This window comes from Monodon monoceros, unplaced genomic scaffold (genome assembly GCF_005190385.1).
Source record: "Monodon monoceros isolate NGI ecotype Baffin Bay Population unplaced genomic scaffold, NGI_Narwhal_1 Super_Scaffold_16, whole genome shotgun sequence".
NCBI classification, from domain to species: Eukaryota; Metazoa; Chordata; class Mammalia; order Artiodactyla; family Monodontidae; genus Monodon; species Monodon monoceros.
Window position 1 is genome coordinate 25,260,490 of NW_021703772.1, and position 22,297 is coordinate 25,282,786.

At 34.4% G+C, this 22,297-nt stretch overlaps 1 protein-coding gene across 1 annotated transcript in view; it reads left to right on the forward strand.

Annotated features, from left to right (window-relative positions):
• Nucleotides 1-22,297, forward strand: part of ERBB4 (erb-b2 receptor tyrosine kinase 4) — a 671,873-nt gene that overhangs the window by 399,544 nt on the left and 250,032 nt on the right. The window contains exons 14-15 of the mRNA XM_029224991.1: nucleotides 3,576-3,730; nucleotides 11,044-11,118. Coding sequence (XP_029080824.1) covers nucleotides 3,576-3,730; nucleotides 11,044-11,118 — 230 coding nt within the window. The remainder of the gene's footprint in view (nucleotides 1-3,575; nucleotides 3,731-11,043; nucleotides 11,119-22,297) is intronic.

The following is a 22,297-nucleotide window of genomic DNA, read 5'->3' on the forward strand; positions in this document are numbered from 1 at the left end:
GAAGCATACTATCACATTCTCCATTTAAAATATAAAGAAATTGAACCCATGGTAATGATTAGAAAGTTACTCCAAAAGTCAGCAAGTCAGTAAGATGCGGAGCTGGGACTCAACTATAGAAGTTCTGACTCCAAATTTCACACTCTTTTCATTTCACTATTTTTCCCTAGGCAACAATATCCGTAAAGTAATAAGGATAAAATGCTTTCTGGGAATATACATATGTAAAATGGATGGTATTATCCTATTTAAATGTGACATTCAGGATAATCTTGAGAGGGGTGGATTTGAAATAAAGCAAGCCTCTGCTTTTATATTCTCATCTGTCTGCACTTGGTCTTCTTTACTTTATTCTTTTTTTTTCTTTTCTTTTCTATCTTTTCTTTCTTTACAATTTTATCTTTTCTGACTCACTTTCACTATTACTGTATAGTCCTATCAAGAAAGGTAAGGGAGGGAATGTAAGAACAAAAGAAAAGGACATCAGACAAAGTCAAAGGAGACCAAAATATAAGCCACAGAGACAGCAAGAGAAGGGAGGGGATAGGAGAAGGGAAGTGATTTTTGGGGAGCGAGGGAAACTGATTTTTGAAACACAATTTTTGTTAAAGCTAAAATAGCTGTTAAATCCAGGTTAATAGAGCTTGTGTTGCCACAACAGATAACCCCCATATTGCAGTAGCTTACAGAAAAATGTTTAAATCTTTTTCATGTAAAGTGCACTGCAGGTCTGGGGAACTTTCTAAGGCAGGACCCCTTCCCTGTGGTGGTCTGGCATTCCAGGATGCTTTGAAGTTATGGCATCTCTACATCTACGTGGGATCCCCACATCATGGCAGCTGGGAAAGAGAAGGCTGGAGAGTTTAGCACTGGCAGTCTCATAAATTGCTTTTACTTAATTTCATTGTCCAAAGCGAGACACACACCTCCCCTCTAGTGGGAGGGAATTTCCATATTCTGTGAGGCTGGAAGTGGAAGAGAATTGGATACTGGTGAATAGTGGCTTTCTCTCTTACAGCGGCTACCAGAGAAAAACATCAATTGTCACTGAGAAAAAAAAAATGAAATGTATCCCTCAGGATTTAGCCTATCCTTTAGTTTTCTGTCTAGATTACTGCGTCCAAGGGTAGCTTAAAATCAGAGATAAGGAAGAATGTTGCCTTCATCTCTCTTTTCTGTTGTTACATTTATCAGTTCATTCGCTGTACCTAGCTTCTTAAAAGCTTTGGGAATATAATGATAAAAGAGTAAGTATTAGACAACATGTATTTCTTTAAATCTCTTTATTATGGAAATGAGATAGAGAATCAGACATTTCATTTCTTTTGAGATTTGTCAGGACATCTTTTAGTTATGTCAGCTCAGGACATTTGATTTCATATCATGATAATACAATTAAATAGTTAAGAGATGCTTTAAAAACAAGGAAGCACAAAAAAATTTATCCTATTAAAGTCTGCCTAAAGATTAAATGTGAATTTAATTTTAGTTTCATAAATTTTTTACATCTTCTGATTTTACCTGGACATTATTTTACATTAGAAGTATTTTATAGAAAAATAATTCCTAATTCTGACTACCACTGCCTAATTTACTCACAGTAAGTTTTATTCTTGTGTTCTGAAAGAAGACATCAGCATGTCTCTTGTCTTGTACAATGTCATACCACTGAGCATACTTGCACAGTAAATGATTTTGTATAATAGACAGTATTATGTGCTTAAGTACCCATGAGCAGGTGTTAAAATTGGAAACATGTGAAGTATTCTTTTTTGGTAGGAAATAAGTTGCCAGCAGCAAACTCTTCAGGTTGAATAGGGATTCTCTTTCACAGAATAAATAAGTATATATATACACACATATATATGTACATACATATACATACACATATGTTTATATACATAAACAAATATATATATATGAGATTTAGAAGTATGAGATTTAGATATACCTATAACGGTTTAGATAGATAGGTAGATAGATAGATAATAGATAGATACTCTAAATCTCACTTCAAAATAGTAAGATAGGTGTTTGATTGAACCTCACCAGTCTCAGGATTTCCAGAAATCTCTTCCTGATTACCCTTTCTTCTTTGTGCTACTATTCTTCCTTAGCTGCCTTTATCTTTAAATTTTAAAGTATTATATTTCTTGATTTCCTGATGCCTTATATCACCACTTGCAATGTCTGGCTACTTTTGGATTAGCATCCATAGAGAGATGTAACACACTCTCGTGAATAGACTGATCCCCACATGCCCTGTCTAATAAATAGCTCTGTAAAATGTTTGCTTGCTCGTCTCCCAAATACACATTGTTTATAATTATAAACTTAATAATATTAAATATTTCCCTCTATACTTAGTATATCTTATTTATCTAAATTATCTTCAATGTGACCTGTCCTAATTGTTAAACTATGTGGATATAAGCAGATTTTGGGGAGAAAAGAGTCAAGGTAAGAAGTTCCAAGAAGTAGTCAAAGAGAAGAGGAATCCTAAGACAATTTGATGTTCAAAAAGGAGAACTAAAAGTAAATTTTGAGTAGGTAATATCATTATTTAAAACACCTGAATGTGTAAATATATGGGCATCTTTTAAGGAAATAGTATTTTTCACCAGAATGTTCTCAATTTGATTTGAGAATGTACTACTTATCATTTCTTGCATGCTTACTATCCCCAGCACCAAGTCCAAATCATTTTTTCGGTACAATTTTTAGATGTTTAATATGAATTTAAGATTTTTACTTTTGTTATGACATTTAACTATGTTTACACATTACTGCTTACTATAATTATACATATTAGATATTATAAATTATAAACATAAATATATGAAGTGAGTTAGTTTTATTTAGATTTATCATGCTCATATTTATATCACCTTCATTCTTGAGTAAGTTTCTCCATATAATTTTCTTCTGTATGTACAAGTTCTTGATTTTTGCTCATCAGATTGTGCCTTTATTGTGCTCTCAGTATTGTACTGTTATTTGCTAAAATCCCTATTAATAGACATGATATGATTTTTAGCATTATCATAAGCTGATATGAGTTGGAGAGTAACTTAGAAATTAACCTTTATTTGCCTAAACTACCTAATTCCTGATAACTCAACTATAGAAAAAATTTAAATTCATTGTTCAAATAGTCATGGTACTACCAAAGGAAAGTTTACGTCTCACTTGTATATGAAATTCAGTGTTACCTAGTTCCTATCATTTCCTTATTTTCATTAACTACTTAGTAAGAATTTTCACATATTCCCAGTGGTTGTGATAAAATATTTCCAGGAATAATGTGTTGTTATCAAATATCGTTGCACTGTAATCTCACTAGGAATAAATGACAGAAAGAAAATGCTGATGTCCTTCTGGAAAAATCACTGGGCAATTTTGCTGATCAGAAAGCTACAATAGCAGCGTCCCCATTTGTACTTCTGAAAATGCTCTTCAGTTCTCGAGAGGAAGATTGGCCACCCACTGAAGTCTCAGTAACTAAACCAGATAAATACATTCCAGAGGAAATGGCACCCATTTTTCTTCCTCTATTTTTTTTTTTCACACTTCAGGGACCTGACAACTGTACAAAGTGCTCCCATTTTAAGGATGGCCCGAACTGTGTGGAAAAATGTCCAGATGGCTTACAGGGGGCAAACAGTTTCATTTTCAAGTATGCTGATCAGGATCGGGAGTGCCACCCATGCCATCCAAACTGCACCCAAGGGTAAGCAACTTTACTGGTCCAAAGCTTAATCATGTGTGTATTACTAATCAAGAGGTGCATACATGCATTTTATCCCTGACACAGTCTACTGAATACATAATATTCTTATGCAAAATTCTATTCGTGTTTATATAATGTGTTGATTTTAAGAGAACTCCTTTCTATAAGAATGCTTTATGGAATCGAATTTATACCCTCTAAAATAGTTCTGTTGAACATTTTCCTGTAACTTCTATTGACACCTTCATGAAGCTGGTATCAGGTATACTTTGTATGGAGTGTAGAAATTCTTCCAAATTTTACTGAGGATTAAAGATATCAGAAAAGACAAGTAATTGTACTTTTGAGATTCACGCTTAATAAATCTTTAACAGAGATTTTCTGTTTCTTTGTTGTTACAATCACCTTAAAGTGAAGGTCTCTTTTTGATAAATGCTGCCTTGTATTACTCCTTCAGCAAAATATAAGCAAAAGCAGTGATGGTAAAAAAAAAAAAAAAAAAAAAAGGAACCTAGTGATATGTATTTTAATAAAAATACAAGTACATTTTGTGAAAGTGATTCTATTATAGGTTAACCTACAACCTAGTGTTTCTTCAACCGATATAGGACAATTCAAAGATGGGTACACATTTTTCTACTTTTCAAAAGGATGCATTGTAAAATGAATAATAATTAGACTACTTTTGATACTGATAACAGTTGAGTAACAAAGACATATTACAGAAAGAAGAAAAGCACTGAACTATAAAAGAAATAATGTCACTTCATTGAACAAATTCCAACAACTATTTCTTTAAAAGACAGCAAATCTCTTTTAATAAGGACTTTTCCTTCTCTTTCCTGTAGAAGGAGAATAAATTTAGAATCAAGGGCAGTTTCACATGCTCTGTCCTCCTTCTGTCCAAAAAACCTCTTCTCCATTGTGAGTGCCCACACACATGTGCACACACACATACAAACCCACAGAGACACTTGTGGAGAATCATCTTGGGTGCTTTAGATCTGGCAGGAAAGTATGAGATTCCATAAAGAGATTTTCTGCCAGAGTAAGGGCTGGCTGTTAGGGGATATTGAAGAAGTTAAGCAAGCCACATCATTTTCTGCCAAGAGGACATCAATTTGCAGATGCTGCTACAATTTCCTGCAGGTCAAGAAATCAGCTTAATTCACTCTGTGAAGTGGCAGATCCTCAAAAGGTAAAGTAATATGCTGCCATTCAAATGCAGCTTGGAAGAGCTAATGCCACCTCACTGGTTTGAGGATACTGAAATAGACACTCTGCTTCAAGGAAATTAGAAGGAATAAGCTGCTCCCCTGGCGAGTTTTGGGCACACTTCAGTTAAGGGTATTTCATGAAGATACTGGTATTGCTGGAGCAGAAGGGTCAGCAACAGAAAGGGAAAACGTTGCCTGCTAAAATAATCATCCACAAGAGGGTTTTATTGTTTTGCATCTAAAATTAAACAAACATTATTCAATGTAATGTTGATGTCAACAGCTGTTGCCATTCAAAATGAGACCTTTTGCTGTTTTTGCAAATCTAATTACAACAAAGCCATTAGGGAAATGAAAGTGAGATCACAGAGCCGTACATAGTCTGGATGTATGGCTGGTGTGTCTTCCTCTCAGTCCTTTTAAATCATGATTATATAATAAAAGAAAAGATATATAGTGGGGGGAAAGTAGAAGGAGGGACAACAAATAGATCAATTTACCACAGTAACAAAAGTTGGATGTCAACCAAAAGGGAGGATGAAGGTGTAACAGGAAACAAACCTGACCAGATCACTTGGGAACCCTAGTAAATAAAATGATGACTTTAAATTCACTGGTGCAGAATGATGGTGAGACAGAATTTGACTAGTGTACTCCCTGGCATCTTCTAAGGTAAATGGATTCTGTAATGACTGACTTAATCCTGTCAGTTTCTTGTCTTTGTTTTCATTTATCTTCCTGCCATCCTTTTTCTAACAGCATCCGCATTGTCCAGGTTCACTCACTTCCTAAGAGTTCTGTGGTCTTAGCCTCAGAATGGAATTTAGGATTTGGGCATTTCTAAATGCTTAAGCCCTCCTCTGTACACTACTGCAGTGCAACACTGTGCTTTGAGATTCTTTCAATGAAGCGATGAGGTGCTCTATGCATTCAGTCCCTTCCTTTCAAATTGAGCATGTAGAGATAGAATCTTTCCCTAGGAAGATCATAGGGGCAGTAGGGATGATGGGACAAGTGACTATTTTTATTCCTAAACATACATAATAAATGACCTATCAGTAAGCGTGAGCTCACCATGCCAACTCCACTTTGGAAAACAGCTTTTCTTTTATATGCCAATATTATGTCAGCTGGATAATTCAGGAACCAAGTTAATGGAAATAGTCTTTCAAATCATTTTTCAGAAGGAAGTTCTTACTTTGAATACTGTTTAATGATCATCTGAAAGTAAAATTATCATGTAATACCTTAAAAGCCCTTTTACCACTCTAAAAGTACATTAAATGTATTGACTCTAATAAGTTCTTTAGATGTTTTTAAAATAGGTGATCCATTTAGCTAGTACCTATCAGGAGAGTCTCACTAATATTCCTAGAGGAAAAAGAAATAACATTGTCTCTTCTTGCCTTGACTAGAGAACTTTTATTTTAGCAGCCTTTCTCATTTCATTCATTCTTCAACTTTGTTATATTGAACACCTGTTGTGTATCAGATACAGTGATAGCTAAGTTCAGAAATAAGCAAAACACAGCTCTTGATCACTAGGAAGTCACAGTCCAGTGAATTTTTATTCTTACAATTTATATCCTTTCATCAGAGATCCCCCTGTATTTTGAAATGATTAGCAAGAATTTAAAACTTAGAAATGATATTCATATTTGAAATTAGCAAGGTAGAAATTTTAAAAGAGGACATGTAAACTAAATTTAGTGTACAGTTGAGTAGTCGTAAGGGCAAAGATCATAGTTTCTTTACTAATATCACTTACGTCCATGATGAATGTCAATTTAATTTTTGTTTGGAGATGTGAACTGGGATTTTTTTTTTTTGTTTCTTCTTTGAGGTAAGCGGGCCTCTCACTGCTGTGGCCTCTCCCGTTGCGGAGCACAGGCTCCGGACGCACAGGCCCAGTGGCCGTGGCTCATGGGCCCAGCTGCTCCACGGCATGTGGGATCCTCCCGGACCGGGGCACGAACCCATGTCCCCTGCATCAGCAGGCGGACTCTCAACCACTGCGTCACCAGGGAAGCTCTGGGATATTTATTTTTAATAGGGCATCTTTAAAAAATTCATTAAAAGTTTTTAGTAATACTAGAATCATGATTTGATACTATTAAATTTTCTATATGCCTTAATATTTTTCTTATCAATTCTTTTTATATTTTTAACTGTATGTAATGAAAGAATTTCCATTGCTGGAGAGAACAAAAGAAGGGCTGCTTGTGGAATTATTGTCGATAACTTCTGTAATGAAATTTTAAAATATTTTTCCATTTTAATTTCAAAATTCAGAGAAGATTTTGTCAAAATATCTCAACTATGTTACTTGTATGGGTATATCAAGGTGTTCATAAATCAGTAAGTACAAGCAAATGTTAAACACAGCTCAATATTTGGAATTCCAGTTTTTTTAATATATTATATTAACATGTTACAGTTTCTCTTTCTGAACTTTCTGTAAAGTTTCTACTTTAGAACACTAATTATCTAGAGAATTGTATTATTTCACATCTTTATTCAGTCTCTTATTTAGGATTTTGACTCTTCAAAAGTTTAATGTTTCCATTATTCTTTGATTTTCCTGAATCTACATAAATTGCATGTGCTAATTATTTGCTTATGTCAAGTACAAAGAGTTGAAATAGAATATACATCTTTAAATACACAGTGATTTGTATTTACAAAAAATGGGACCACACTCTTATTCTGTCTTCCATTCTTGTTTTATCCTCAACTTATAAATACCTTTAAATCTCAAATATCCTACAAAATCTCCTAGACAAACTTTCTTGACCTCACACCCCACCCCCTCAGTAGCTCTTCCCTTTTCCCTTGCTTCTATTCTCTTATTTGCAATTTGCTTCTCAACTCACAGCAACCTAAATTCTAGTGATCTTGACTATGACAACTAACATATTCTTAGTAGTTCTTTTAATAGACCTCTCTTGCACTTGACAACGATTGATGATCATCCATTTCCTGAAGTTTTTTCATGATTTGGCTTCCATGACACTGCAATTAATTGATTTTACTCAAACATATTTTCCTATGTTTCTGGCTTATGAGCTCATCTTATGTCATTTACTAATTATTGGAGTTTCAGTCTCAGTCTCTGCTTTTCTCACTTTATAGATCCTTCTTCAGCCATCACATCCACTTACATGATTTCAGCCTTCTCCTGTATGATGTTTCAAAACTGGATCATTGTACCTGTGCCTCCTGCTTCCCTCTCCTCCCCCCACACCGTCCCCTCCACCAGACTCATCTTTCCAGATGCTGAGGAACATTTCTACCTAGATGTAGGAAAACCACACTAAACTTTAGATACCTAAGACTGAAACTATCAAGCCTGCTTCCGGAACACACACACACACACAGAGGAAGGTATTTCTCCTCTTGCATTCTCTCACTGATGGTACCACTATTCTCAGTATGAGTCATCTTTAACTCTGATCTTTCCTCTTCCATCATCAAATCAGCCACCAACTACTGTTGTTTTTTTTTTTTTTTTTTCCCGCATACGTTTCAAGGTATTCCTTAAATCCAACTCTGCCTCTATCCTAGTTACTGTTTCCCTAGTTTAATCCTTCATCATCTCTTACAGAGACTAAAACAGTCTCTGTGCCAAAGGAATCTGTCTGGCTCCCAGCTGACTAGCCTTCAGTGGGCAAAGAGATCAATGTATAACACACATCTAGCAATTTCACAACTTCTTTAAAACCCTGCAGTGGTTTCCCATTGTTTGTTCCTAAGCAGACAGTCTTCAGTTCTGGTTCCTTTCTAGTGATCTAGCTTCTTTTTTTCCTTCTCCCTGTTGCCTCATATGTTGTTCTCTAACTATTCAGAATTATTTGTAGCTGTTCGTATACTCTCTACCCTTCCTCAGATCGATGCTTTTGCTCCTGCTGTTTCTTACCCCTTAGAAATTATTGCCACCCCAATCCTGGTTATCAGGACTCTGAACTCTGAACTTCAGTTTTCTAACTTCTCCGAGGGTGTGACCCCAACCTTCTGAAACTCTGTGTCCCTCCTCCACGCTCTCCTAAGTCACTGGTTCGTGTTCCTCATTATATTTATCATATTGTACAATACACATATGTTTATGCATCTGTCTCCTTCATTAAAGTTTGAGCTCATTAAAAATAGGAAAATGTCTAATTCATCTTTTTTCTCCCCCCAGCTCCTAGAATAGTAGGAACACTTAGTAGGCATGTGACGGAGTTTTTTTTTTTTAATGGATGAATGAAGATCTTTCATTATTCACTCTTTAACTTTCCCCTCAAGTTAAAGCTTACTTTCAAATACATTTATCTTACAAAGGTTATAATAAATACAGATTACAAACTAACCATAGCTTTCAGATTATCATTTGGAAGTAAGAAGTAGACTATTAATTTTACAAAAATGGCACTACTGTATTTTAAGAAAGCATTTTGAAGAAGGTATAACTGGAAACTAGAAAAAAATAAGTCCTTTGGAATAGAAGAAAACCATGTAAGACAATTTGCAAACTTTTATACTAATTGTTTTTTATTTTTAGAAATGGTTTTGATTATGAATTTTGGAACCAATTCAATGCTATGTGCTCTATATTTTTATTTAAATTTCTTATTTGCTTTTTTAAAAGCCTTTTTCACAGTGTATTTCATGTATTTCTGTACATTAATATTTTTCTAAGCCACTCAAAGCCAATCCTCAAAAGAAAAATAATTTTCCACCTAGTAGGAATATTATAACTGATACTGATGAAGGAGGAAAATAGTGACTTAATTATTATTATACATAGTTATATTTATTTACGTGTTACAGAGTTTTCTAAAGATATAATGGACAGTCTGGCCTTATACAAGAGCACCTTATTACTTCATTACATAATGATTTTAACTTCAACTTCTTTTTCAGTTTTAGAAATTAGAATTTGGAAAAAATATTACCAGAAGAATTAGACAGTTCAATAAATCATAGCTGTACAAGGAATCTTGATACTGCACTGCAGCTATATGTGTTTAATGAGAGAAAAGGGAAAGAAATACAATTCAAATTTATTGGTAGATGGAAGAAATATTTCTGTAATACTTCAAAATCAGAATTCTGTGTACTTATATAATTTTACTTAAATGTTAACCTCTGTGGATTCTTTACTTACCTGAGTCTCAAGTTATTCATTTCCTTGGGGAGTATTTACTTATTTTTTATTGTTTGAGTTAGATATTATGGCAGTTTAAAAACCTGTTTTCACTTGACTGTTATGGCACTGCTTTTTTAAAAGCAAGTATCAAGATAAACTGCAGTATGGTGAAACCAGTTAATTTGCTTGTTAAATGAATTCATGTTTAAAGATAAGTATGTTTTAAAGACAGTCACAACCAAGGAATGGAATAATGTGATTGTGTAAAGTATCCACGAGAATAACGTTAAAGCACATTAACTCATTTTCTGCTAAAATCAATCTTTAATAATGAATATTAAGCATCAGTTTATTATATTATATTGAATAGCTCATGTTTTCTTTTTTATTGATTCTGTTTTTTACTTCAGCTTAAAGCCTTTTAGAAGAAACTGTATACATGAAACCAATTATAGCCATTGAAATATCAAGTTATTCATCAAGACATAATATCACCAATGATTCAAATGAATGTAAAGTATTAGAAATGAGCAATATGTGCTTGGAAATTATCCACAGAAACAGAGTACAGTTTCCTTTACTGTGGACTTGTTTCTTTGCATTCCATTTGTGTAGTATTTACAATTTATTTCTGGGTATCCATCAAGTACAGTAACCTTCTCACTAGCTTTAAATTCATGATATTCAAAAATTGTCTATTAACAATAAAGAGTTTGACACCATCGGTATTTGTCTTATATCTTCTTTTTAAAAATGACTAATTTTTCTTTCCTTGTATTTTTAAAATTTGGATCTTCTGCAGGTGCATAGGCTCAAGTATTGAAGACTGCATCGGCCTGATGGATAGGTACTTGGTGTGCTTGCTTCCCATGTTCTTCCTCCAAGGCTCCATGTGTGAGCGCTGGTGCATGTGTGTGCATGCCACTGTGAATGGAGAATGATGTTTTCTGTTCTGTAATTGCCTGCAGGTGTAGCGGTCCTACTAGTCATGACTGCATTTACTACCTTTGGACGGGCCATTCCACTTTACCACAACATGCTAGGTAACATCTACCATGTTTCCATTTTGTCACTCAAATCCTTTCCCAGTTATCATGGATAAAAAAGTACTAACCAGTTGGGTGAAATTTATAATACGTTAAATCAGGGAGTTGTGAAAGAGGCATGTAACCCTTTACTTTTCAAGCCACATTTCTTACCTCTTCTTCCTTTTTCATTATGATTGTAGAATCCAAATTAGTAATATCATTGATTTTTAATTTTGTAAAATTTAAACATATTTTAAATATTAATCTAAAGCTTTAATAGTATTTATGTTCTTAATTATGTAGATGACTGCAAAAAATATTTTTAAGAGTGTAATTTGCAGAATTTGCAGGTGCTTGTTACTTGATTCAATTTCTGATTTTATGTTATTTTGAACTGGTTGGTATATTCACTAGGCATAAGAATTACTCTAGGCTAAAGGCAGTGTAGAAAATATTTTGTGCAGGTGAAATTACAAGTTAGAATTAAAAAACAAAATATTTCACTAATGTTTATACAAAAACCTATACATAAATGTTTGTAGTGGTTTTATTCAAAATCACCAGAACCTGGAAATTACTCAAATGTTTTTTAACTGTGGTATATCTATACATTGTAACATTACTCAGCAACAGAAAGGAACAAACTGCTGACTTACACAAAACATGGATGGATCTCAAAAACATTAAGCTAAGTGTAGTGTTAGATTGTTTATTTGAGATTTTTCTTGTTTCTTGATGTAAGATTGTATTGCTATAAACGTCCCTCTTAGAAATGCTTTTGCTGTGTCCCATAGGTTTTGAGCCATCGTATTTTCATTGTCATTTGTTTCTGTATTTTTTTTTTTTGTATTTTTTTATTTCTTCTTTGATTTCTTCAGTGATCTCTTGGTTATTTAGTAGCACACTATTTAGCTTCCATGTATTTCTGTTTTTTACAGTTTTTTTCCTGTAATTGGTTTCCAATCTCATAGCGTTGTGGGCAGAAAAGATGCTTGATACAATATCAATTTTCTTAAATTTACTGAGTCTTGATTTGTGACCCCAGATGTGATCTATCCTGGAGAATGTTCCATGTGCACTTGAGAAGAAAGTGTATTCTGCCACTTTTGGGTGGAATGTTCTATAAATATCAATTAGATCTATCTGGTCTGTTGTGTCATTTAAAGCTTGTGTTTCCTTATTAATTTTCTGTTTGGATGATCTGTCCATTGGTGTAAGTGGTGTATTAAAGTCCCCTACTATTATTGTGTTACTGTCGATTTCTCCTTTCATGGTTGTTAGCATTTGCCTTATGTATTGAGATGCTCCTATGTTGGGTTCATAAGCATTTATAATTGTTGTATCTTCTTCTTGGATTGATCCTTTGATCATTATGTAGTGTACCTCCTTATCTCTTGTAACAGTCTTTATTTTAAAGTCCATTTTACCTGATACAAGTATTGCTACTCCAGCTTTCTTCTGATTTCCATTTGCATGGAATATCTTTTTTCCATCCCCTCACTTTCAGTCTGTATGTGTCCCTAGGTGTGAAGTGGGTCTCTTGTAGACAGCATATATATGGGTCTTGTTTTTGTATCCATTCAGCTGGTCTGTGTCTTTTGGTTGGGGCATTTAATCCATTTATATTTAAGGTTATTATTGATATGCATGTCCCTCTTACCATTTTCTTAATTGTTCTGGGTTTGTTTTTGTGGGTCTTTTTCTTCTCTTGTGTTTCCTACCTAGAGAAGTTTCTTTAGCATTTGCTGTAAAGCTGGTTTGGTGGTGCTAAATTCTCTTATCTTTTGCTTGTCTGATGACTTCTTCATCGAATCTGAATGAGATCCTTGCTGGTTAGAGTAATCTTGGTTGTAGGTTTTTCCCTTTCATCACTTTAATTATATCCTGCCACTCCCTTCTGGCTTGCAGAGTTTCTGCTGAAAAATCAGCTGATAACCTTATGGGGATTCCTTTGTATGTTATATTTTGTTTTTCCCTCGCTGCTTTTAATATTTTTTCTTTGAATTTAATTTTTGTTAGTTTGATTAATATGTGTCTTGGTGTGTTTTTCCTAGAGTTTATCTGTATGGGACTCTCTGTGCTTCCTGGACTTGGGTGACTATTTCCTTTCCTATGTTAGGGAAATTTTCCACTATAATCTCTTCAACTATTTTCTCAGACCCTTTCTTTTTCTCTTCTTCTTCTGGGACCCCTATAATTCAAATGTTGGTGCATTTAGTGTTGTCCCAGAGGTCTCTGAGACTGTCCTCAATTCTTTTCATTCCTTTTTCTTTATTCTGCTCCTTGGCAGTTATTTCCACCATTTTGTCTTCCAGCTCACTTATTAGTTCTTCTGCCTCAGTTATTCTGTTATTGATTCCTTCTAGTGTATTTTTCATTTCTGTTATTGTGTTGTTCATCTCTGTTTGTTTGTTCTGTAGTTCATCTAGATTTTTGTTAAACATTTCTTGTATTTTCTCAGTCCATGCCTCCATTCCACTTCCAAGATTCTGGGTCTTCTTTACTATCATTACTCTGAATTATTTTTCAGGTAGACTGCCTATTTCCTCTTCATTTATTTGGTCTTGTAGGTTTTTACCTTGCTCCTTCATCTGTGACATATTTTTTTGCCATCTCATTTTTTTTTTTTTGAATGAGTGGGATTGTGTTCCTGTCTTACTGGTTGTTTGGCCTGAGGCTTCCAACACTGGGGTTTGTAGGCTGTTGGGTAGAGCTGGGTCTTGGTGCTGAGATGAGGAAATCCATGAGACCTCACTCCGATGAATATTCCCTGGGGTCTGAGGTTCTCTGTGAGGCCAGTCGTTCAGACTCAGAGCTTCCAGTGCAGGAACTTCGGCCTGACCCCGGGCTCGTGAACCAAGATCCCACAAGCTGCCTGAGGCAGCAAAAGAAAAAAAAACAAAAAGCAGTAACAAAGTAAAAAATAAAATTAGACTAGGAAACTAACAGGTTAGGAAGAATATAAAAATAAGTGGGAATGTAAATTGATACAACCACTATGGGAAAAAGTATGGAGGTCCTTAAAAAACTAAAAATAGAACTACCATATGACCCAGCAATCCCACTACTGGACATATATCCTAAGAAAACCATAATTCAAAAAGAGACATGTACCACAATGTTCATTGCAGCACTATTTACAATAGCCAGGACATGGTACCAGCCTAAATGTCCATCGACAGATGAATGGATAAAGAAGATGTGGCACATATATACAATGGAATATTACTCAGCCATAAAAAGAAATGAAATTGAGTTATTTGTAGTGAGGTGGATGGACCTAGAGTCTGTCATACAGAGTGAAGTAAGTCAGAAAGAGAAAAACAAGTACTGTGTGCTAACACATATGTATGGAATCTAAAAAAAAAAAAATGGTACTGATGAACCTAGTTTCAGGGCAGGAATAAAGAGGTAGACATAGAAAATGGACCTGAGGACATGGGGTGGGAGGGCAAAGCTGGGGCGAAGTGAGAGTAGCAGGGACATATATACACTACCATGTAAAATATTTAGCTAGTGGGAAGCAGCAGCATGGCACAGGAGATCAGCTTGGTGCTTTGCCACAACCTAGAGGGGTGGGATAGGGAGGGTGGGAGGGAGGCTCAAGAGGGAAGCAATATGGGGACATGTGTATGCATATGGCTGATTCACTTTGTTATGCAACATTAACTAACACAATGTTATGAAGCAATTATACTCCAATAAAGATCTATTAAAAAATAAAAACATTAAGCTAAATGAAAGACGCTAGACTTAAAAGAATACATAGTATAGGATTCCATTTATAAGGCATTCTTGGAAAGGAAGAACTATGGAGACAGAAGTCGATCAGTATTGCCAGGAACTGGGAGGTGGGAGATGAGTTTGACAATAAAAGGTCATAAGGAAATTTGAGGAGATGAAGGAACTGTTCTGTATCTTGATAGTGGTGACGGTTGCACAAATGTATGGGCTTGTCAAAAATGGTCATTCAGTTTAAAAAAATGAATTGTACTGTATATAAATTATACCTCAATAAATTTGACTTTTAAAACATCTCATATTTAGGAAAATAGTAACTTTACAATGTTATGTGGAAATATTGTTAGCTTTCTTTATGAAACAAGTTAATTGTATCTTTTGGAAGAGAGAAAGTAGTACTAAATTACAATTAGCAAAGCAACTGTTTTGGCTAAAGCACTGCCTTTTCATGTAAAGTTTTGATTGAAATATAACATATATAGTGTAAAAATACATAAAACATAAGTGTAAAGCTCAGTGAATTTCTCCAAATGAAACATTTATGTAATCATCAGCCAGATCAAGAAACAGAATAGTATCAGAACGAGAAACACTTCTTGTGCTCCATTCTGAGGGTAACAACTGCCTTGAATGCTAACAACATAGGTCAGTTTGCCTGTTTTTGTACTTTGTATAAATTGAATCATACACTATGTCCTCTTTACATCTGGCTTCTTTTGCTAAATATTATATTTATGAGATTCATCTGTCATGTAATTTAGTTGTAGTTTTTTTTTCAGTTATATGGTATTTTGCCTTTAAATGTTTTTAAGTCAAATGAGTGATATGTCTTACTAACAAATTATTTTAATGAAGTAAATAGAGAATTAAACTCTAAAAAAAAAAGGAATGTGATAGAGTTAATTGACTTATACAACAGTGGCACTTTGGCATTTGGGCATAATCAAGACCAGTTAGTACAGTCGTTCAGAGCAAGGTCAAATTATGGGGAAAAAAATCAATAAGAGAGAGACAGAGAGAGAAAGAGGGAGGGAAAGAGAACCTAAGGTCCAAACTGCAGTTTTATAAGCTAGCGTCTATTTTAGATTGTTCCTATATACATGAAGTATTTTTTCCTCCTTGAGCCTTTGGTTGAGTCACCGTACTATCACTTTGAAGCATGTTTTCACATTTGTTTTGATGATTTTTTAATAATTATCACAGCCAATTAACGAGAGGCGATGTAGTATGGTGGTGAAGTGTGCTGTCTCTGGAATTCAATTTCCTGAGTTCAAAGTCAGGTTCTACCATTTTTTAGATGTGTGACCTTAGGGAATTTCCTTATATTATCTGAGCTTCACTTTCTTCATTATACAATAGGAATATTAATATCATTCATAAATTGGCTATGAAGATTGAATGAGTCTATAAAACAGTGCCTGGTTTAAATTAATCACTCATTAAATGCTATTACTTATTATTTCTCTAGATATCAAATATTTTAAACGTTGAGGGTGGAGGAACATATCCCTCTAGGGGGAGGGAAGTCTCTCAGAGTCACCCAGGGAGCTTTGATGTGTCCCTCTACCTCTTTGATAGTCCTTTGAAGGAAGGGAGGACATTTCTTTCTTCATCTTGAGAATCACTGTCATAGCGAGGGCCACTGGTACCAATGGCAGTAGGTCATAGGCAGAGGCATATGCAGAGACAGAGAAAGAGTTAAAACCATAGCGATGGGTGACTTGTGGTTTTCAGTGATACTAATTGAGGTTATATAACTCAAAATCATAGTGTATCTTATAGATTTAATATTTGCAACATTTAAAAAAAGTGGTTTGGGAATTTTCAGTCCTCTTGCTTGCATAGATTCCCAGGCCATTCCGTATAGTCTCAGACTAATACACCTAATTCAGATGAGTTTTGTCATAAATAGGTGACCATAAAGAGCAGAGGTTCTTGAATGTGAAAGCCTGAGTTCAAGTGTTGACTCTACAATATTTTTTATCTGTAAAATGGGGACAATAATGGTAATATATAAAATGAGAATCCTTATACCTCAGAACATTGGTGTGAAGATTAAATGGGATAACACAAAGGAGCCATTATCTAGTATATGTTCACTGGTGATATTTATGACTCTAGTTGAAATATTAGCAAAACAGTCTTTTTAAAAATCTCATGATGTTGTGTTCTATTAGTATTTTATATCAGGGCATTAATCCAATAGTTCAATGGCTATGGAATTAACATATCAAAATTTCTCAGGTTTTAAGTACTTAAATTTTTTATCACACTTCTAAGTATAATGATCTCAAAGAATTGGTAGTAGGTAACTAATTGTTCCTTTCACAAAACTCTAGATATCTTTAATTAATACCTGTTTTGAACTTAAATTTAAAGCAAAGTGACTCTGTTCTTCAATTGTATTGACTTGTTAGATTTGATTGACTTGCCAGAGGCTGTTTATAAGGCAATTTGGAATTTACATGAAAGATTTAGCTTGGACACTTTGGAAAAGTATTTATGACCATAGAGCATTTTGACATGGATTGGGTGAGAAGTAAAAGTAACAGGTACCTCCTTTTTCAGGTCCTTAGTATTGCAGTAAATGCTTACCTCTCTGAAATGGGGTGGGTATATATTTAATTGAAAGCAGGTGACTAGTCTAGTAATATTCAGATCATTTTCCATTTTTAAATTCCATCACAGTTTTCTTTAAGCTTCTGTCTGAATTGATTAAAATAAATGTTACATAATAGGAGGACAAAACTTCATATAAAATAATGTTTTAAGTTTCATAAACCATGCTTTAACTGGGAGATTATCCAAAGCCTAGTTTTTTTTTAGTTACAGAAAATTACATTGAGCGTGTCAATGTGGCCATTTCAAGATATTTAGAGTTCATACTCCCTACTGCCCCATTATGCTATATTCTATTTCCTAAACCAGCAGGAAAAGAAATTGAAGATTTAAATGAAAACAGGTGAAATGTTTCCAATCTTGATCGACTTTCATTTTCTAAGCAGTGTTATTCTTTCCCGAGCCTGCAATTTGTGAATTGGTTTTCCACGCTCGATTTACCTTACAGGCTGCTGCTGGAATTTCTTCTAGGAAGATTGGATAGGACAGTATAGAATTTTGTTTTTACCTGTAGCCTCCTAGAATATGCTACTTATAGTGAAAATAATACTTGATATTTTGAAACGTCTCCATTCTTTCCTTATCTGAAATAAATGCCTTAAAAATAGCATTTAGCTTTGATGCTCTTCCTTCCCAATCAAGGATCTTATGAAGAAATATGTTCAAAAAGTTTATTATTAATATTATTATTATTTTTTGTATGCGATTTATTTTAGCTTGCATATATGCTGTTTTCATATAGATTCTGATAAACAATGTATTAGATTCGATTCTATTTTAGTTTCTTTGTCGAACATATATCCAAAGCTTTTTTAAAATCCTTACTCCATTAGAGACTAAACTTGTTCATCTCAGCAAGCAAAGTCTCTATTTGGCAAAGCATTTTTTTGTTAGCTAGCAATTCAGACTGTAAACTAATAATTTTTATTGAATTTGTGACAGACATTATAACAACTACTAGATATATGTTCAAGCATTTTAATCTGGCTGTTTGTTTCAACTCAATTATCCTGAATGCTTCACAATATGAAATAAGGTAATTGAACTTAGTTTAACTCCCTAAATCTCATATAGCCAGATATTTGAAACGTTTTATATTCCTGTCGCATTTTAATGCCTGTGTCACACTTTTACTTTACGATATAGCGGTTATTACCTAAGAGGTCACATAACGGCTTATTCTTTAGCAGTGTGACCCATGTGTGATATATGAGAGAGATGATGTGATATTGTTGGCACCACTTTCACAAATGGCACAATCCTTTTTCTTTGTTTTGCCTCCAAGGAACTTAATTCTTATGTCCAAATCGAACGGTCAAAGTTGCCTGTAGATAGTTACCTTATTTGAGTGACAGTTGTGTTATGATCCCTAAGTACAATAAATAAAAGTACACAGGCTTTTTATTATAAGTCTATCCTTAGTCCACCATGTTCTAGACACTAAATTTACTTTTGAATTAAAGAGCATTCGAAGAGGTGAAGGAGAGTGTGTGAATTTCTTCTTTTCCAGCTGATTTGGGTCCCACACTTCCCAGTACGCATAAAATACCAAAATTGTCAAAGAAGCATAAGGCAAGAGTAAAACATCTCAGATCAGTTGTTGTTAATTCCTGTTCATACAGTTCAAGTGGTTCTTTTAAACAAAAGTATTTAGTGGCACAAGGTTGCATGAGTGGCTTTTATAATGATACCAAAATGCCCACACATTGTTACAAAGCTTTTACAGATCCTAGAAACATTAATATTAAACTCAAAACCACTGACTGTAGAAATGTGACCAGAAGTCATAGTTAAGGTTGAAAGTCAAAAGAGATTTTAAGAGCATTGACTTTAGAACTGTAATAGAAAATCTAAAGATAGCATTATTGAACTGGGAAGATGTTTATTATACTAGTTAAGTGTCAGAGCAAAAATTCAGTGGATCGAGGGAACCATTATGAATCCTTTTTCACTCTTTCCCATAAGCATCTTGCTACAGCATAGAAATTATGGTGTTTGTAATTATTAATTTCTCAACTGGAATGATGTCAGGACTGCCTTCAGTCAGTTATCTCAGAATATCTCAAGCTTCACTGAAATCCGTTACTGACAATCCAATGTGTTTTATTAAAAATGGAAGCAGTTAAATGAAAGATATTCCTGAAGCCTCGGCTCCTTTCTTTAGACAGATATTTACAGTTTTAAAAGTACTTTGCATGTGTTTTTCCAATATTCAACCCCTGGCATTGTTTTCATATAGAGTACAATTTAGAGGTATAAGTATGTCATCGACATCACTCAGGAGTTTTATTCGGGATTTTAGTAGACTAGAATATTAAATTTTATTTCATAATATTTTATTTCTAATATCTTTCAGACTAAGAGCTGTCTAAATTGCAACCAACTAAAAATATAAACCCATTACAAACATTTCTGTAGCTGGTATATAGAGAGATACATTGACAAGGTACAAAGGAAGTGAAAAAGTAAGAGATGGCAAAATGAACAAGTAATTCCTAATAAAGAAAAATTACTTCATGTTTTCAAATGACTAAGACGTAAATAACTAGTTATATATATATATATATATATATATATATATATGTTTGTATATATTGTAAAAAATGGCATTTGACCTGGTCCCTTACTAACATCTGACACAAAAGTTATCAGTAAATTTTTGGAAGTCCTAAGGTAATGCCTTCTCATCTAGTCAGCACCCAAATACTATTGTTTGAATATCTTGGAATTTAATATGCTATAGAATGATGAGGGTTACCACATATAGCATATATCTTTGATCATTTACCTACTCCAGGTATTTAATCCTTAAAATCATGCTTAGTATGTGTGTGAAATGATTTCAGTGTTTTATAGAAAAAAACATCAGAATAATTATATAACAGTGAATGTATTAAACTTCTCCAGTGTGAAGGTATTAGTGAATTTAGCATCTAAACCTATCAGAGTTTGCCCTCAAAACCTATTTTGAAATTCAAAATATTGTAAATCTAGATTATATATTTGATAACTAAAATGGTAAGGATTAAAAAAAAACCTTTGTGGTTAGGTAAAGTGAATGAATTGTTCAACTGCTATATAAGTTTTTTTATTATCATATAAAAAATTACCATAAACTTAGCAGCTTAAAAACAGAAATACAAACAAAAACACAGTTCTGTAAGTAAAAGTACAGGCATGTCTATTTAGGTCTTCTGTCCGTTTTTGGATTGGGTTGTTTGTTTTTTTGATATTGAGCTGCATGAGCTGCTTGTATATTTTGGAGATTAATCCTTTGTCAGTTGCTTCGTTTGCAAATATTTTCTCCCATTCTGAGGGTAGTGAGGTGGATGGACCTAGAGACTGTTATACAGAGTGAAGTAAGTCAGAAAGAGAAAAACAAATACTGTATGCTAACACATATATATGGAATCCGAAAAAAAAAAAGGTTCTGAAGAACCTAGGGGTAAGACAGAAATAAAGACCCAGATGTAGAGAATGGATTTGAGGACAGGGAGAGGGGGAAGGGTAAGCTGGGATGAAGTGAGAGAGTGGTGTGGACATATATACACTACCAAATGTAATATAGATAGCTAGTGGGAAGCAGCTGCATAGCACAGGGAGATCAGCTCGGTGCTCTGTGACCACTTAGAGGGATGGGATAGGGAGGGTGGGAGGGAGACACAAGAGGGAGGAGATATGGGGATATATGTATATGTATAGCTGGTTCACTGTTATAAAGCAGAAACTAACACACCACTGTAAAGCAATTATACTCCAATAAAGATGTTAAAAAAAAAAGTATAGACATGGCGGGGTTCTCTCCTTAGGATGTCACCAGGCTGAAATAAAGGTGCTGTCTAGGCTATGTTCTCACCCAGAGGTTGGAGTCCTTTTCCAAGTTTACTCAGGTGGTTGGCAGAATCTGGGTCCTTGCAGTTATAGGACTGTGACTCTTGTTTCATTGCTTATTCTTTGCCTTGGGCATTCCTTGTCATGCAGCCTGTTCCATCTTCAAAGATAGCAACAGTGTGCCAGTTTTCTCATTATTGAATCTTTTAATTTTTACCTCTCTGACCTCTAGACCCAAATTCAAAGGCACCTTGATTAGATCAGGCCCACCTGATTGTCTCCCAGCCTTAAGGTCAAGTAATTTGGGACCTTAATTACATCTGCAAAATCCTTTTATAGCACACCCAGAATAGTATTTGATTGAATAACTGAGTGAATGTATGTTTATACACTACAGGCTGGAATCCTGTGGGCCATCTTTGAATTCTGCCCACTTTACTACCATAGCACTTTCAGTGCTCCCTTTCTTATTTCTTCTTGTCCTGCAAGAAAAGAATTTTATTTTCTGTGTCCTATGCAACTTTGCCATATAAGAACACCTTTAAGTCTGGGAGAAATTTGTCTTGCTACCTTCAAATAATTTATTGCTTGCTTGTCTGAAAAAGAGCCAAAAGCAAGCAATTAAAGTATTGTCTTAGGCAACTAAAACCAGGGTTCTTTTGTACATTTAAAACCAGGGTTCTTTTGTATAATTATTTTCTATAAGGTAAGGTCTCAATGTACACATTGGCTCCAGGTGTTCAATACTCCATTTGTGAGCAGTAACTCATAGTATAATTAGGATCAAACTGCCCTGATGTTAACTCCAAGTTTATTGCCTTTCCATTTATTTGTCAGACGGGTGAGTCTTCCCCAAGAGTGCTCTAGACCTGCCCCATTCAATATGGTAACCATAAGCCACATGTGCTCATTGAGCACTTTAAATATGGTTAAAACAAATTGAGATGTGCTGTAGTTGTAAAATGTACACCAGATTTTAAAGACATTGTATGAAGAAAGGAAT